The sequence below is a fragment of the Panulirus ornatus genome, chromosome 31 (genome assembly GCF_036320965.1).
Source record: "Panulirus ornatus isolate Po-2019 chromosome 31, ASM3632096v1, whole genome shotgun sequence".
NCBI classification, from domain to species: domain Eukaryota; kingdom Metazoa; phylum Arthropoda; class Malacostraca; order Decapoda; family Palinuridae; genus Panulirus; species Panulirus ornatus.
In genome coordinates, this window is record NC_092254.1 from 1318774 (window position 1) to 1336076 (window position 17303).

Sequence of the window (17303 nt, forward strand, 5' to 3'; positions counted from 1 at the left end):
AATATATGAAACACCAATATTACAGATGTACATTATTTATATATTCTTTGTATACACACCAGAAGAGGACTCGGCAAAGCCACTTAAGTACCCCAGCCACCACGTTGACTTCTCCGTGACCATGACCCCCACCTGACCTCACCTCAACGCCCGGGAGAGCTTGTCGTAGTTCATGTTGGGTTTAGATTTCCTCTCGCCCCAGCGTCTGGCCACCTCGTCTGGATCCGTCAGCTTAAACTCGCCGTTGGTGCCCTCCCACGTGATGCAGTTGGCATTCGAGGAATCGGACAAGAGCTCCAGCAGGAACTGCCATAGCTGGATCTGACCCGAGCCTGCTGGGAGAGAGAGAGAGGATGAGTGGAAGCTTAGAGCGAGACTCGAAGCGGATGAACACGATGCCCCAGCAGACCGTCCGAGGATTTGAATATATCAGTTATAAGGATGACTAACAACCGTGTCTAGTAAGGAATCAGACAGGTTATGAACGAGTCGCACAAAAGTTTGGTAAATTAGATATACAGAAACGGAGAAAAAACATCTGGTAAGCATATAAAAGTCCTTATAGGAATGATTAGGGTATATATAGATATTTTAAAATACTAGATATAGCTAAATATATACTCGAGACACTGGTAATGCCATTTTTTCTATAAGCTCTAAAAATAGTATATGTTACGTCGGGCACCACGGTCTGTCCCGTACATAAAGGCCGCCAAAATTGAAAATAAAATTGGAAGGTTTTGATGTTCAGTTGCCAATTTTCCAATATTGTTTTGTTTTTTTGGTGGGTTTTTGACATCTGTTTTGTTCTGGGTGGTGATTTTTGTGCATTTGTTGTTTATATATATATATATATATATATATATATATATATATATATTTGTGTGTGTTTGATTAAAGATGAATATTTGTGAAAATATTCAATATCCTACTGATTTTGATACACGCCTCAAAAAGTGATGTGCCCCTCAGTTATGAAAATAAACTTTTTTGTTGTCGACAGAGGTCTACACCGACTGATAGTTGCAAAGAAAACTGTCGAAAATAATAAATCTTCAAATTCTCACGTGTGTGTAAATTAAACCCCTACGATTCTTGACACTCTTGGAGAAATATAGAGTGCAATATTCTACCTACGACAACTGGTGGGGAACAGACGGTTGAGAATTGACTGTCCATCACGTTGCACAACGACGGGTAGCGTCCCGGTGCAACACCTTGTAGTCACCCAGATATCCCGTACATCAGCGTGCTGAGCGAGTATACCGGGCCACATGTAGTGCTGAATAACCTATTATAAATAGGTGGATATTTACAACCTGATGTAGTTTATGAATTTCAATAAAACTGTACTTACCTGTTGTGAAGTATGGGTAACATATAGGTACTTATATTGATAAAATGGCCGGGCAGTCACCATACGTGATAGTGTCTGTTTCACAATCACCACCACAGATGCTGACCCACCAGCACTGTTATCATTACTAGTCACAATACTCACGACCACCACTCTTACCACAGTACAACTACCAACACCACCGCTACCACACCAGCACACTGGCTCACCAGTGGCGGGGCCAACATTGATCCTGCACCACACCAAGGCCAGCGAACCTTCCCCCTCCACCACGCTCTCTCCTGTGGTGTGGGTGGTGGAGACTCTGGCGGTCATTTGGGGTGAAGGCTGAGGATGTGGTGATGGAGAACGTGTAATGCAAAACAAAAGGACCAAGTTATAGAAGGTTATACCGGTTACCATTTAAAGTTGTAATCGTTTTGTGACACAGCTGGTGGTAGGCGGGAACAGTGAGTGGTAGCCGATCACTGTGTACAGGGAGGAGGATGGTGTCGGGAGGTTGAGTTCTCATAACCAACACACACACACACAAAACCTCTCTCCCGGCCTACCATACCTGAAGACGGCTTCTGTAATCTCCATCAAGCAGAGAACCCTTCCTGTACTACTGGTCCAGGATGTTAGCACATGATACAGACGGACAATTAGAAATGTACCTGAACTTGCTAGTCGACTGCTGGTGGGGCCAAACATCTGATACGGGTCTGTGTGAGAGAAAAGAAACATATCAACTAATACAGTCAAGTAATAAAATCGTCTTACATCGAGTCATGCACGTATATGAATTTTGCATATATATATATATATATATATATATATATATATATATATATATATATATATATATATGTATAAATCAAAACTTGGATTACGCCGGTCCAGGGATGCCTGGTACGAAGTTGGATGCGTTTACATACTTGAAATACTTTTTTTTTTTTTGTATGTGGACTTCAAAGTCAGAGATAATGCCTTCAGAACTTCTGAGATTTTCCATAAGTTTAATCAAGATCTCGGACACATGTAGTCCACGATGCAGTTATTATATATATATATATATATATATATATATATATGATGAAAATCACAGAAAATATTTACAGAAATAATTACAGACAACAGTTTGGAAGTGTCTACTTAGGTTCGCTCTTATACCCAGGAAGCGTTCAAACTTGATCATTCATTAATAGACTCACAACATGAGTGTTGGTGTTTATTCCTCTGTGTTTAAGTACAGTTTTGTATTTCCCAACAAATATAGATGAGAAGACTCACTTAATCAAATGATTAGTAAAAGAATGAAATGGCTTTCTTGCGTCCATATATATATATATATATATATATATATATATATATATATTTTTTTTTTTTTTTTTTTTTTTATACTTTGTCGCTGTCTCCCGCGTTTGCGAGGTAGCGCAAGGAAACAGACGAAAGAAATGGCCCAACCCCCCCCCCATACACATGTACATACACACGTCCACACACGCAAATATACATACCTACACAGCTTTCCATGGTTTACCCCAGACGCTTCACATGCCTTGCTTCAATCCACTGACAGCACGTCAACCCCTGTATACCACATGACTCCAATTCACTCTATTTCTTGCCCTCCTTTCACCCTCCTGCATGTTCAGGCCCCGATCACACAAAATCTTTTTCACTCCATCTTTCCACCTCCAATTTGGTCTCCCTCTTCTCCTCGTTCCCTCCACCTCCGACACATATATCCTCTTGGTCAATCTCTCCTCACTCATTCTCTCCATGTGCCCAAACCATTTCAAAACACCCTCTTCTGCTCTCTCGACCACGCTCTTTTTATTTCCACACATCTCTCTTACCCTTACGTTACTTACTCGATCAAACCACCTCACACCACACATTGTCCTCAAACATCTCATTTCCAGCACATCCATCCTCCTGCGCACATCTCTATCCATAGCCCACGCCTCGCAACCATACAGCATTGTTGGAACCACTATTCCCTCAAACATACCCATTTTTGCTTTCCGAGATAATGTTCTCGACTTCCACACATTTTTCAAGGCTCCCAAAATTTTCGCCCCCTCCCCCACCCTATGATCCACTTCCGCTTCCATGGTTCCATCCGCTGACAGATCCACTCCCAGATATCTAAAACACTTCACTTCCTCCAGTTTTTCTCCATTCAAACTCACCTCCCAATTGACTTGACCCTCACCCCTACTGTACCTAATAACCTTGCTCTTATTCACATTTACTCTCAACTTTCTTCTTCCACACACTTTACCAAACTCAGTCACCAGCTTCTGCAGTTTCTCACATGAATCAGCCACCAGCGCTGTATCATCAGCGAACAACAATTGACTCACTTCCCAAGCTCTCTCATCCCCAACAGACTTCATACTTGCCCCTCTTTCCAGGACTCTTGCATTTACCTCCCTTACAACCCCATCCATAAACAAATTAAACAACCATGGAGACATCACACACCCCTGCCGCAAACCTACATTCACTGAGAACCAATCACTTTCCTCTCTTCCTACACGTACACATGCCTTACATCCTCGATAAAAACTTTTCACTGCTTCTAACAACTTGCCTCCCACACCATATATTCTTAATACCTTCCACAGAGCATCTCTATCAACTCTATCATATGCCTTCTCCAGATCCATAAATGCTACATACAAATCCATTTGCTTTTCTAAGTATTTCTCACATACATTCTTCAAAGCAAACACCTGATCCACACATCCTCTACCACTTCTGAAACCGCACTGCTCTTCCCCAATCTGATGCTCTGTACATGCCTTCACCCTCTCAATCAATACCCTCCCATATAATTTACCAGGAATACTCAACAAACTTATACCTCTGTAATTTGAGCACTCACTCTTATCCCCTTTGCCTTTGTACAATGGCACTATGCACGCATTCCGCCAATCCTCAGGCACCTCACCATGAGTCATACATACATTAAATAACCTTACCAACCAGTCAACAATACAGTCACCCCCTTTCTTAATAAATTCCACTGCAATACCATCCAAACCTGCTGCCTTGCCGGCTTTCATCTTCCGCAAAGCTTTTACTACCTCTTCTCTGTTTACCAAATCATTTTCCCTAACCCTCTCACTTTGCACACCACCTCGACCAAAACACCCTATATCTGCCACTCTGTCATCAGACACATTCAACAAACCTTCAAAATACTCATTCCATCTCCTTCTCACATCACCGCTACTTGTTATCACCTCCCCATTTACGCCCTTCACTGAAGTTCCCATTTGCTCCCTTGTCTTACGCACCCTATTTACCTCCTTCCAGAACATCTTTTTATTCTCCCTAAAATTTACTGATAGTCTCTCACCCCAACTCTCATTTGCCCTTTTTTTCACCTCTTGCACCTTTCTCTTGACCTCCTGTCTCTTTCTTTTATACTTCTCCCACTCAATTGCATTTTTTCCCTGCAAAAATCGTCCAAATGCCTCTCTCTTCTCTTTCACTAATACTCTTACTTCTTCATCCCACCACTCACTACCCTTTCTAAACAGCCCACCTCCCACTCTTCTCATGCCACAAGCATCTTTTGCGCAATCCATCACTGATTCCCTAAATACATCCCATTCCTCCCCGACTCCCCTTACTTCCATTGTTCTCACCTTTTTCCATTCTGTACACAGTCTCTCCTGGTACTTCCCCACACAGGTCTCCTTCCCAAGCTCACTTACTCTCACCACCTTCTTCACCCCAACATTCACTCCTCTTTTCTGAAAACCCATACTAATCTTCACCTTAGCCTCCACAAGATAATGATCAGACATCCCTCCAGTTGCACCTCTCAGCACATTAACATCCAAAAGTCTCTCTTTCGCACGCCTGTCAATTAACACGTAATCCAATAACGCTCTCTGGCCATCTCTCCTACTTACATAAGTATACTTATGTATATCTCGCTTTTTAAACCAGGTATTCCCAATCATCAGTCCTTTTTCAGCACATAAATCTACAAGCTCTTCACCATTTCCATTTACAACACTGAACACCCCATGTATACCAATTATTCCCTCAACTGCCACATTACTCACCTTTGCATTCAAATCACCCATCACTATAACCCGGTCTCGTGCATCAAAACCGCTAACACACTCATTTAGCTGCTCCCAAAACACTTGCCTCTCATGATCTTTCTTCTCATGCCCAGGTGCATATGCACCAATAATCACCCACCTCTCTCCATCAACTTTCAATTTTACCCATATTAATCGAGAATTTACTTTCTTACATTCTATCACATACTCCCACAACTCCTGTTTCAGGAGTATTGCTACTCCTTCCCTTGCTCTTGTCCTCTCACTAACCCCTGACTTCACTCCCCAGACATTTCCAAACCACTCTTCCCCTTTACCCTTGAGCTTCGTTTCACTCAGAGCCAAAACATCCAGGTTCCTTTCCTCAAACATACTACCTATCTCTCCTTTTTTCACATCTTGGTTACATCCACACACATTTAGGCACCCCACTCTGAGCCTTCGAGGAGGATGATCACTCCCCGCGTGACTCCTTCTTCTGTTTCCCATTTTAGAAAGTTAATACAAGGAGGGGAGGATTTCCGGCCCCCCGCTCCCGTCCCCTCTAGTCGCTTTCTACGACACGCGAGGAATACGTGGGAAGTATGAAATATATATATATATATATATATATATATATATATATGCTTTCATCATACCTAACTGCTTCTCCCTAAGTGAAGTAACGTCAGGATCAAACAGGTGCCTCATCCACTCTACTTGTCATGTATAATGCATTAAAACCACAGCCTACCACCAGACTTATGACCATCACCCCTGTTTGGCGTTTTCACCTGACCACTTATACTCTGGCTCAGCCCACTGGTAGCATGTCGTCCCCCGTATACCACATCGCGACAATTTATTCTAATATATATATATGTATATATATATATATATATATATATATATATATATATATATATATATATATATATATATATATATATATATAATTTATTCCATCAAGTACCTAATTATTTATTCACAGAGTCCAACATTCTTAAGTGAAGTGTATACTTGAAGACTTAAAAACGTTTGTCAATATTCATAATGTTTACAGAATTGGACGAGCCTTCAGAGTGAAGTGTTTTAAGTACTGGCTGAAAAATATTTACAAACTGACAAGTGTTTCCTGTACTTTAGTGTAGCCAGTGTTGTTATAGTATTTTGTTTCATTTTATTCTGAATAAGTTTCACTAGAAATCCGCCAACATTAAGACAAGCATCAGTACCCTAAATCTCTATATGAAAAAGATGTTAATATAAGGGGAGTCATACTGATATAGGAGTAAACAGCCACTGTGGTAGACAATGTCGATAAGAAAACGAAGTGGCTGAAATATCCCAGAAAAAAATCACCTTAAAAAGTACGAGGACCCCACATTCCCATTCCAGATTCCCAATTCCCATTCCAGCCACGGCGGCGGTAAAAGTCTGTTCACTTCTTTCTCAAACACTCCCGGGTAGGTGGGAGGGGGCCGGGGGTGGAGGGGCAGTCAAGTCTGAAAACGCCCTTAAGTTGGTGTCTGTCAAGACACTTACACAGTGGCTTGCCTTGGAGGCAGGGAGGGGTGGGAGTGAGGGAGTGTTAGCGGAGGGAAAGAAGGGTCTGGCACCATGTCTGGCGCTGTAAAGGTATTATTATACCATGAGACTCTGTTCCTCTCCTGTCGTGTTCAGCCCTACCATTTCTCCAACCAAGATACCGGTGTTGTCTGTTGCGTCCATTGTACTACACTACCTCACCTACACCTTGGTCGACCACTGGTCCACCTGGTGTAGGGGACGTGAACGACCCAGCCACATGACCAGCAAACACCAATATGTATGAGGTACGCACACAATACCAACAGTCTTGTGATTTTTAATTTGTTGAGATGCATCATGATTACCGCACGTTCTACCATCAGCACGATGGGTTTAGGCCACCACTCCCACTCGTGTCCTCCCCTCTCACTGGTTTCCCAGCTGGCTTTCTAACTTTGCCTCTTTTCTTCTTTTTGAAGGTAGTTTTCTTTCCCTTTCCAAACGGCTGTCTTTGCCTACTTAGTGTTACCTTCTAAGCTTTCTCCGACATTCCATCTTCTTTCCTCTGTCGTTGAAAATGGATATCAATTTCGTATGGAATTCTACCCAGTTTTATTAACTTTGTTTTCTTTCTTCTGCTCAAGATATTACTAAAGGTGTTAATTTCTTGGTATTTTCTCTTACGACGTTGCCGCTTATATGGAGGTGGGAACGGAAGAGCTAGGATGGTGGTGCACTTACGAAACGCACAAGACCGGCGGCGGACTGACGTCAGGACACCTGCACGTCGAAGCAGCGGGAAAAATACGGAAGGACTAAAGAACGACAGACAAGACGAGGAGGGACGCGGCCATACCGTTCACGACGGGGAGTATATCACGAAGGACTGGGAACTCCTGAGAAGAAAGCAAACTCCGGGATGGATTTTTATGCCGGTGCAGTGATGCGAGGGAGGCCCGAGCCAGAGCAAGACTCCCGGAATCTAGATGTAAGAGAATCGTTGAGGAGGAAACGCTGGCCACGGATGGTTCAAGATGAAGTTCCTCAAGCCATCCTGACCAGCCTCGGGTCTCTTCTCTTCCTTCATTCTTCATCTTTCTTGTACTTTTTTTTTTCTAAACAATTAATTTCTACGTCACGTCTTCTCAAAACCATTTAATGTCTACGTCTAACGTTCTCAATACCTGTCAAATGTGATTTGGTTATTTTTGTACAGTTAACGTTTGCATGACGTTTCAAAATGCTTTCATTTCCCATGCAGTTGGGGCAATTCCTTCACTGGTGGTTCTTGAAATATACACTGGAATTATGCTTGATTCATTTCTGTAGTAACTTCTAACCATTACCTCCTTTCTGCTCCTACATTATTTTCTTTCTCTTTAAAAATAATCTTAATTCTGAGTCGATCAGATTTTTTTCTCTTTCACGATTAAAGTTGTGTATTTCTTTATGGAATGAAAAAGACTACAAAAACATTTCCAATCCCTGAGAAGTTACGAGAAACCGGTTTGTGCAACACGGAATATGACATTAACGTGCAGTGAATTGCGGTCACAACCAACGGGTGAGTCTTCGGGGTCAATACACAGCACACACCAGCTGGTTTCAATAAACCGGGGGTCAATGAGCCGTGGTTATCAAAATTAGGGAAAGATATGACCATGTTAGATGTGATAATGAGCGATAATGTAATTACTCTGGGTGAAAATTAACCCTTTGTTTACTAGAGTCAAACTGTTTACAGGTCAAGGCAGTTATACCCTATAATGTCATAAGAATGTATGATAACTGGTAATTACTTTAGGGGCGTCACGAGATGGACTTACAGCACGACGGTACGACCCTTGAAGATGACAGTATGACCCTTAAGCACGTCAGTAAGATCCTTGAGCACGACGGTACGACCCCTGGGTGTGACGAACTGACGTTTGGTCAAAGGCCAGACCACCATACTCAGGGGTCGTGCCACCGTTCTTAAGGGGTCGTACCATCATGACCCTCAAGGGATCACAATACCAGGGCAATTTGCTAACCTCATCACCCATTCCCTCGTAAGGCAGTACCCGAGATGCTCCCTCTCTCCCTCCACGTTTGGAAATGTTTCCACCAGTAGTGGTGGAGTCCCGCCTGACGACAACAATAACGACCATCCTCATGCTATGGCAATATCCTGAATCCTGCCAACCCAATACGGTCGCCCGGCCGCTCTACTGTCATTTTAAATCTCCCGACAGAGCCTTATACGACTGAATTAAGTCTTATGGAACTCATTTCTCGCTCTTGAGCTCCCAGAAACCGATCATGTATATTCAATAATGCCTCTATGAAGCCGTGGGAGCATTATCATAATGGGATATCGAAGCTAGAAGTGCAATATTGACGAAGCTAAACTGCACGTCGCCTCAAAGACCATGGCAGTTTATTGGTTTGGCGTCCCACTGAAATGCTGCATCACCGTTCCACGCACAGGTACACCCACCCCACAGTGCTCAGATTTAACTGAGGAACAACAATTTACAGCGTCATGTAGCGGTTACAAACTAAGACCTTAAAGTTAAATGATAAAGGAATGGTGATTGAAAGAGCTAATAAAAGACAGGCAGTGAGGCTAGGCAAACCCCCCTCTCCCCCCGTAACTCTCGTGGATTTGGAAAAGTGTGTGTGGCGGGAGCAAGTGTTACGGTTGACGCGCAGTTCAAACACTCGACGGTTTTATTGGAGCCGCGGGCCACCTGCAACCCCCGCCCGCCACGCTCTATAATATCAAAGAAAATCAAGACGATTTTCCCCGGCCGACCCCCACCAAAAAACTCGCTCCATAAAGGCAGAGGCGGGGAATCTTCCTCTCTCTCTCTCTCTCACACACAGAGGCGTGTTCGTTGTGCGCGCGCGCCTCCTTCCTCCTCTTGTTTTTAAGGACACTATTTCTTTTTTTTTTTCGGATTTTAAGAGGCGAGGGTTTTGGTGGAGTTTAATGGGGGGTGGGGGAGGTTAAATGTTCTGTTGTGTGTCGTGACGAGAGACGCTTTACCTCCGCATACATAAGGGTGTGTCTGGTGAGAGAGAGAGAGAGAGAGAGAGAGAGAGAGAGAGAGAGAGAGAGGCTATACTTAAGGCACTTCCTTTAAGAACAATTCCTGTGCTACACTCCCCACGACCCCCAGCCTCCCCACGTCCTCACAGCTTCCCCCCCGGGGGCTCGGCACGACCCTCGTCCTCCAGCCGCCCTCCTCTGTACCTCGGGCTGATTTCCGGCACTCCCGATATGTTATCTGGGAGAGTTGGAGAGGGAGTGAGAGGGCTGGAGAGTGAGAGTGTTGGAGACGGAGTGAGAGGGTTGGAAAGGGATTGGGAGGATTGGGGAAGAAGTGAGAGGTTTGGAAAGGGAGCGAGTGTTGGAGATGGAGAGAGGGAGTGAGAGGAACGAATACAATATCAAATAAATAATGTGACTGGCCAATCCGGTCAGTACCAGATGGCAACGTCAAAGGATTGACTGGAAATAGTAGATGATATATACTAGCCAGTACAGTGATTGGACGGACGGTGTGACGAGGGGATTGGAGAAAGTTGGTACGGGAAAGGGTATTGGACACAAAGGATTGGACCTGAGCCACGTGACCGGGGAAAAAGACCTGACGCATGATGATCTCCAGTGAACACAAGGGGAAAAAAATGGTTACTGGGTCCATGTTGGACACAGGGTTACCAACAACGCCAGAAACCACACGAACACCATACTGAAGTTACAAGTTTCTGAATGGACAGAATTTAAACTTCCGAATGAAATTTTAATATATATAGAACCGTACAGCCATTTAAAAAGCAATCTTCCTTAAACACTACAAATCGATGCTGTCAGAACTACATAACTTAAGTCATTGTTTCTGGTTGAGTGAAGTGTCTTGAAGCTTCGTGAAACGATCCTGGTAGAATGTTTCCATACATGTGAAGGTTCGTATACCACATCCAACACTTCCGCGTAATGTTGTGTGTGTATATATTATATATATATATATATATATATATATATATATATATATATATATATATATATATATATACATTCAATACCCATTATACGGCCAATGTTGGGAGAATATAACAAACTAGTCATAAACAAGTGTGTATCAAAAAAAATATTTTACGTGATGCATCATCATAAGATAACATCACAACTGTGGTAAACAACGGTAAACCATTACCAGCAAACAACCATAGGAAGTAACACCTCGAAAATGGCCACAGCAAGACAAAACTCAAACAATATAACACAAACTTTAAAGTAATGCAAGACTAACTTACCATACCCGACCAAAACAAACCACACACGTAGCCACAAAACAGACAAACAAACAATGATTACAAAACTCGATCAAATCAAAGCAAACACCACAACACAACAAAACATTGCTACAAAACTCAAACAACTAAAGACAAACTAACGGACACCCCTCCTTACCCCCCCCCCCATCATACACCCAGAAACCTCCCCCACAGTACGACATAAAAATAAGGCGCATCAAAAGGCCCATGGTTAATGTAACCCTGTCTAACTTCACACTTTAAAAGGCTCAAGTAACAGGAGGGAGGGTGGGAGGGGGGTATAGTAGGTAGCCCCGGGCCCAGGTCGATACAGGGTTGCCATTGTCGGTGGCCCACACACACACACACACACACACGGCCGCTGCTGCTGCTGCCATACTTGATGATGCTCTGGCAACAGTTGCGGGGAGAGAGAGAGAGAGAGAGGGGGGGGGGAGGGGGTGGAAGCAACACAGAGGTAACGTTACTAAGAGAATGTTGTGATTAATCTTTCTGCTGTGTTTACTACTGACTTGTAGTCATGCAAATACCACGTACCACACACCCCCTGGGGCAGGATGACCTGACCTTCGGAAGCCAGCACATCTTACCCCAGGGTCGTACCGTCGTACTCGCAGGGTTGTACGTCAGGATCCGGCGGTGAGTTACGAAGGACAAGGGGTTGGGCTACGAGTGCTGGGGGATGAAGATGGCAAGTCAATATTAAGTCTGTCCATCTCAAGTTATCATATCTCGTACCACGTGTAACTTAATGAAGAGTTCTTATGAGCAAACATTATGTACTGACGGTGCTGTCCCGCGTTACTACTGTCCAGCGTTAGTCGTCTTCCTCCGTCATCGTGTGTCACAGTGTCATTCTGCCAGGGGCCGTCAGCTGTCATATGACAGCCTTCCTCGCCGCCGTCACCACTACTGTGATGTTGGCCGCCAGACAGGTACACCGTCCACCCTCACCTCTCCCTCCACACACAAACTAAATACTAAACCAACGACACGTATGGAATGCGCCCTCAGTGCTGGGTTGGTAGCTTGGTTAGAACAACACTAACAACAACACGGCTCACCAGACCACTAACAACAAACCACACAAGACCCCCCTTAACCCTCAGCATAGCCACCAACCCCCACTCTCAAACAAGCCACGTCACCCCAAGCTGGCTCACAGCCTAAGGGGCCAACAAGCAAACAAGCCTATTAAGGGCTAATGACAAGCTGGCAGACAAGAGTAAATGGCTTAGAACAAGTCTATGATCACCCTCAAAGATCCCCTTACCCGCCCATATGCTTGTTACCATACTGGTCACTATGCCACCAGCGCATAAGGTCGATATATCATACCCTCTTTCCCGGACTCCGGCTTATAGGGAATATCTAGCTCTGTGACGCACGCACGTAAGGACGGTTCTCGCCCGTGATAAAGATGGGGAGGTGGACCGTATTGTCACTGTCGTCGCCGGTTGGATGATGTGCGTCATGACCGCCGTTTTCGCTACATTGTTTCAAACGTTTTTTGTTTCGTGTTTTTGTTGTGCATATTTACCGTCAAGAAATACAACACCCGAGTGTTGTCACAACTTATTTATTTCGTTATACTTAAATCATTCTTATGTGTTTGTTTGTTTGAGGAAATAGGTTTAAACTAGTAACGGTGAAGGGCACTGCTTTAACAATCTTAGAACTGCTGTTTGAACAGTGATTTTGTACTGAGGATTTAAATACAAGGATCGTGATAGAAATCCTAAAATCGGACAGGGATTTGTTATGATGTCGAACGCAGGGACTCCTGTAATCCCTCAACTAAGTGCTTCCTCACTCATAAATCCCTTTATGAATCCTCCCACGTTATCCGCTCCATAAATCCTACTCAGTTAACCTCCTCTGTAAATCCTTCTCCCCTACCATTAATCCTCCTCGGTTCATTAACCTCAGCAAATCCTTTCTCCCTTAACACAAGGAAAATCCTCCGTCTCCCTAAACTCCCTTTGTAAAAACAAATTTCACTCTAATTCCGTTATTATTATCATTATTATTATTATTATTATTATTATTATTATTATTATTAATACTCTCAACTTTACCGAATCATGTGGTAGGGAACGATACATGTGGTACTGAACGATAATTGGAAATAATTCTTGAAGCATGGACGATAATTCACGTGACAGAAAAATAACTGGAATACATTTCATAAATGCTACAGATTATAACATGATGCAATAATCGCTGTGGTGTGCCACAAGCTGCTGCTGCATGTGATAATTCATGTAAAGGACGATAGCTCACATGGCAGCAATGATAATTTTGTGGGGTAAAGTAATTTGTGTCGATAGAATGATAATTCCCAATGTAATTATCTATATAGCAGCGTATGATAATTCATTTGGGTATAGTAATTTGTCTGGCAGGGTATGATAATTCATATTGCAATGATACAGCAGTGCGCTATAATTCATGAGGTACATGAATCGTCACCGAGTATAATTCATGAGGTGGGATCTATATAATTCACGTAGATCAATCGTATGAGTAATTCTTGAGGTGGGTTATATGATTAGTTTCATACGGCTGGATACTATAATAATCATGAGTGGAAACGGCAATACGTGTGTTCGTGTATGATATTTTATGCAATAATTCACACGGCTGGGCATGTTATTTAACATGGCAGAGTCGGGCATGCGGAGATAATCAACAAAGCATGGTGTAAATAATTAATGCGAAAGGTGTGATAATTCAGGTGTCTTAGCGTAATTATATGATTTCGTACATATAGGAAGATAATTCATATAACGCAGACATGATAATTCACGTGACAAGATCTGATAACTAACAGGTCGAACATCCTCAGGAAGAATACGATAATCTAAAATTAAAAATAATCATAACAAATTTATGGTGTTGCGATAGATCTGACTATAATTAAAAATAATAATAATTAATAAATGGTGTTCAAGTCTCTTTTACAAGAATAACGTAGGATTCTGTACAATAATCTGAATTATCACAATGTTAACTGCGTTACGCTAACTGCGATCATGGTTATCGTGTGATAATCCCGTCATTGGTAAAAAAATACCCATGGGTTATCGAGTGATAATTTTCAGATGCGTACGATAACCCTGGGGGAGAGTGGGAGGAGGTCAATGTACTGTGTTGTGAGGAGGTGCTGGGAGAGGCTGTGAGGGGCCTAGTACAGTAATGTATGAGGCGGTACGATGATATGGTCACGTGGCATACGATACATTAATTGGCCCATCGGGAGCAGGGGATTATACGGTGAGCAGCAGCTGAGAGAGAGAGAGAGAGAGAGAGAGAGAGAGAGAGAGAGAGAGAGAGAGAGAGAGAGAGAGAGAGAGAGAGAGATATTAAACAATTTTATTTCGATCCTAACCATTTTCTAGGTATTGTAATAATTCTATTCTGATACAAGATGACGTAATATTTGGAAAGTATATTTTCCCGTAACAACTAACGAAATAATATGACATTTTCCAACTGTGTCGGGAAGATAACAGTGGAGTCAGTCAGTGGTTTAAATACCACCAAACATATCGAGTCAATATATTCAGCATTTAAACTAAATCCTGTAAATGTCCTTTTTTTTTTTTTTTTTTTTTCTTCTGATGCTGTTCCCTCGTTTCCTGTTTTTCTTTAATTTCTTCATTCTTCCCTGGTGCATTTTTGGCAACCAATAAAAACAAACACGTATACAGAATCATACCCAGAGACAGCATCTCTTCCCCCACATAATACTATCAGAGAAGTTCTCCCAGGGAGACTCGTTAGCAGCTCACCTAGCCACTGAGCCACGATTTAATATGGCAGCCACGCTCGGCTTAGGGTAGCTCGTGGGGCCCGCATGATTGGCTGGCTGAGCTATGTTTAGTTCTCGCCCTATCAACGCACGGCACGGCTCGCATACGTCATCGCTATGTTTGTAAGCTTAAGTATCGTTGTATCTTTAATGATCAAACCTCATGTATAGTAACGCTATTCATCGACTTTGTGATGTAAATAGCTGAATGTTGTTGAACCTGGAACTTATGTGTAACGAATCTTTAATGTAAAAGAATATAAAAAAAAATTTGAATTTTCTTTATAAAGTGAAGCCGAGGTTCTCGCGCACAGCCCCGGCGGGTGTTGTGTGAGGGCGAGTGTGCCGCCCGCCCTGCAGATGGTCTCGTCGACAGGGATCATAATCATTTACGATTCATCAACAGTCACATATTAAACTCTCGTATGAATAACAGTAAATTCCTGACCCCAAGCCGAGCACTTGAGCCTAGTAAATCCGTGTCGCATTTGGCCGCCATTCATAGCTAGGGCGCGGCGGGGCTCCGGCAGTGTTGCCAGTACCGTACAACTCAACGACTTCGCATTAAGGCGTTCCTTTAAACCAAGACGTTATATGTATTGTCTCTTATATCTAAAGATATGATACTGATATTAAAGGTGTAAATGCAGTGCCTGGATCGTTAGGTGCTACAATAGATGGTCTTGTACTGGGAGGAATAGAGGATTTCCCCGTTCTCTCGTAACACTGGTGGTAATGCCAAAATCAATGTCGAGCATCGCCTGAAGGGGATTCGATTCTCCTTTTGGTTTTTGTCTTTATGATGAATGCTGAACTGATTTTAACTGTTAATCCCCAGGTCGTTTGCTGGAGACTTCTCTCACAGTGGAAGACGAAACTTCCAGTGAATTTACTGAAAAATAGTTTTTTTGCTCATTTATCTTCCAGTAAAGGAGACCCGTTTATTGTATTAGTTTTATTATGCCATTAACACATAGAATAAGACTCTTTAATCTTTGCTTAAAGCTGTTGGGTACACAGTTGACTTACGCAACACACCCAAGCCAATAATGCGCAAAACAATAGATTCAAAGGCTGGAACGCCGTTCAGTGGCGTTGGATCCTTTTAGTGGGGCTCCGATACCCCTAATTGACCGTTGATTGCGGATCAGGCCAGTACGCGGCTGAATCACGCCAATTGTTGACGTGAAAGGGGAGGCCCAAAGACAATTGATGAGAGAGAAAGACCAAATAGAGGGAATGAGGGAGAGAGCTAACAGCGGGGGTGCATTAAGACGGCGGACAGAGACGCCGGGGAAAGGGTGGCTGGATTTCGTCGATGTTTCTTTGTTTTACGTCCCCAGACGCGTCGTCTTTCCCGGGGATTTAAGATCATTTCATCTCCCACGACCCTGATTAAATATAACTCTCATAATCAACGCATCAATCAGTCTTGCTCAGTGTGTCAGGCTGAGTTCTATATACTCAGTTTGACATCAAAAATACACTTCTTCCTGGGAGGGGAGGCTTTTCTGGTAAGACAGGGTTCGAGTCCCCCTCCTCCCCCTCGGGCGCTGCATTGCCTCTCAGAAGTAATGGACTGTGAGCTGGAACTAAAACAAGCCAGGCAGAAGAGCAATCCGTAATAAAACCCCAATTTATGTCTGGCTGGGAGAAAATTGAGAGAGATATGGCGTTTCTATTACTGCCAGATAGGGAATGCTAGGCCTCCGCTTGGCTGGAGGGCATTGTGTCCGCCTTGAGATGGACCGGCTGGACCGCGAGATGACGGACCGGCTGGACCGCGAGATGATGGACCGGCTGGACCGCGAGATGACGGACCGGTACACTTAAGGTTACGAGAGCCTTTAAGATGTGCGAATGTCTGGACTTTCGGTGACAACGACATACAATGTAATTCTTACATTGTGATGTCAAAGAAGCAGCGAATCATCATCCGAGGTAATAACGAAACATAACTAGACTGGCTCAGTGATCGTTCTTAAACACACACACACACACACAGTCTAACTGGCGCACATCACTGGCTGCTGGGGTAACGGTTCGCACGGGAGGTTGGGCCAATCACAGCCACCGACCCGGCGTTCGTGTTGGGCTGAACGCGCTACGCAGCGTACAGCGAGCACAGAGGTTAGCAGGCAGGCGTAATAACTACGCCGAGGAGGGGGGCCGGGCCCTCGTAATTACGCTAATTTGCATGAGTATGGTAATGAGCTGGCTGGCA

At 43.5% G+C, this 17303-nt stretch overlaps 1 protein-coding gene across 6 annotated transcripts in view; it reads right to left on the reverse strand.

Annotated features, from left to right (window-relative positions):
• Positions 1-17303, reverse strand: part of Ets65A (DNA-binding protein D-ETS-3) — a 149951-nt gene that overhangs the window by 4493 nt on the left and 128155 nt on the right. For all 6 annotated transcript variants that reach the window (XM_071680231.1, XM_071680233.1, XM_071680234.1 and 3 more), the window contains 2 exons: positions 2014-2061; positions 143-332 (listed from right to left, as the gene is read on the reverse strand). In XM_071680231.1, coding sequence (XP_071536332.1) covers positions 143-332; positions 2014-2061 — 238 coding nt within the window. The remainder of the gene's footprint in view (positions 1-142; positions 333-2013; positions 2062-17303) is intronic.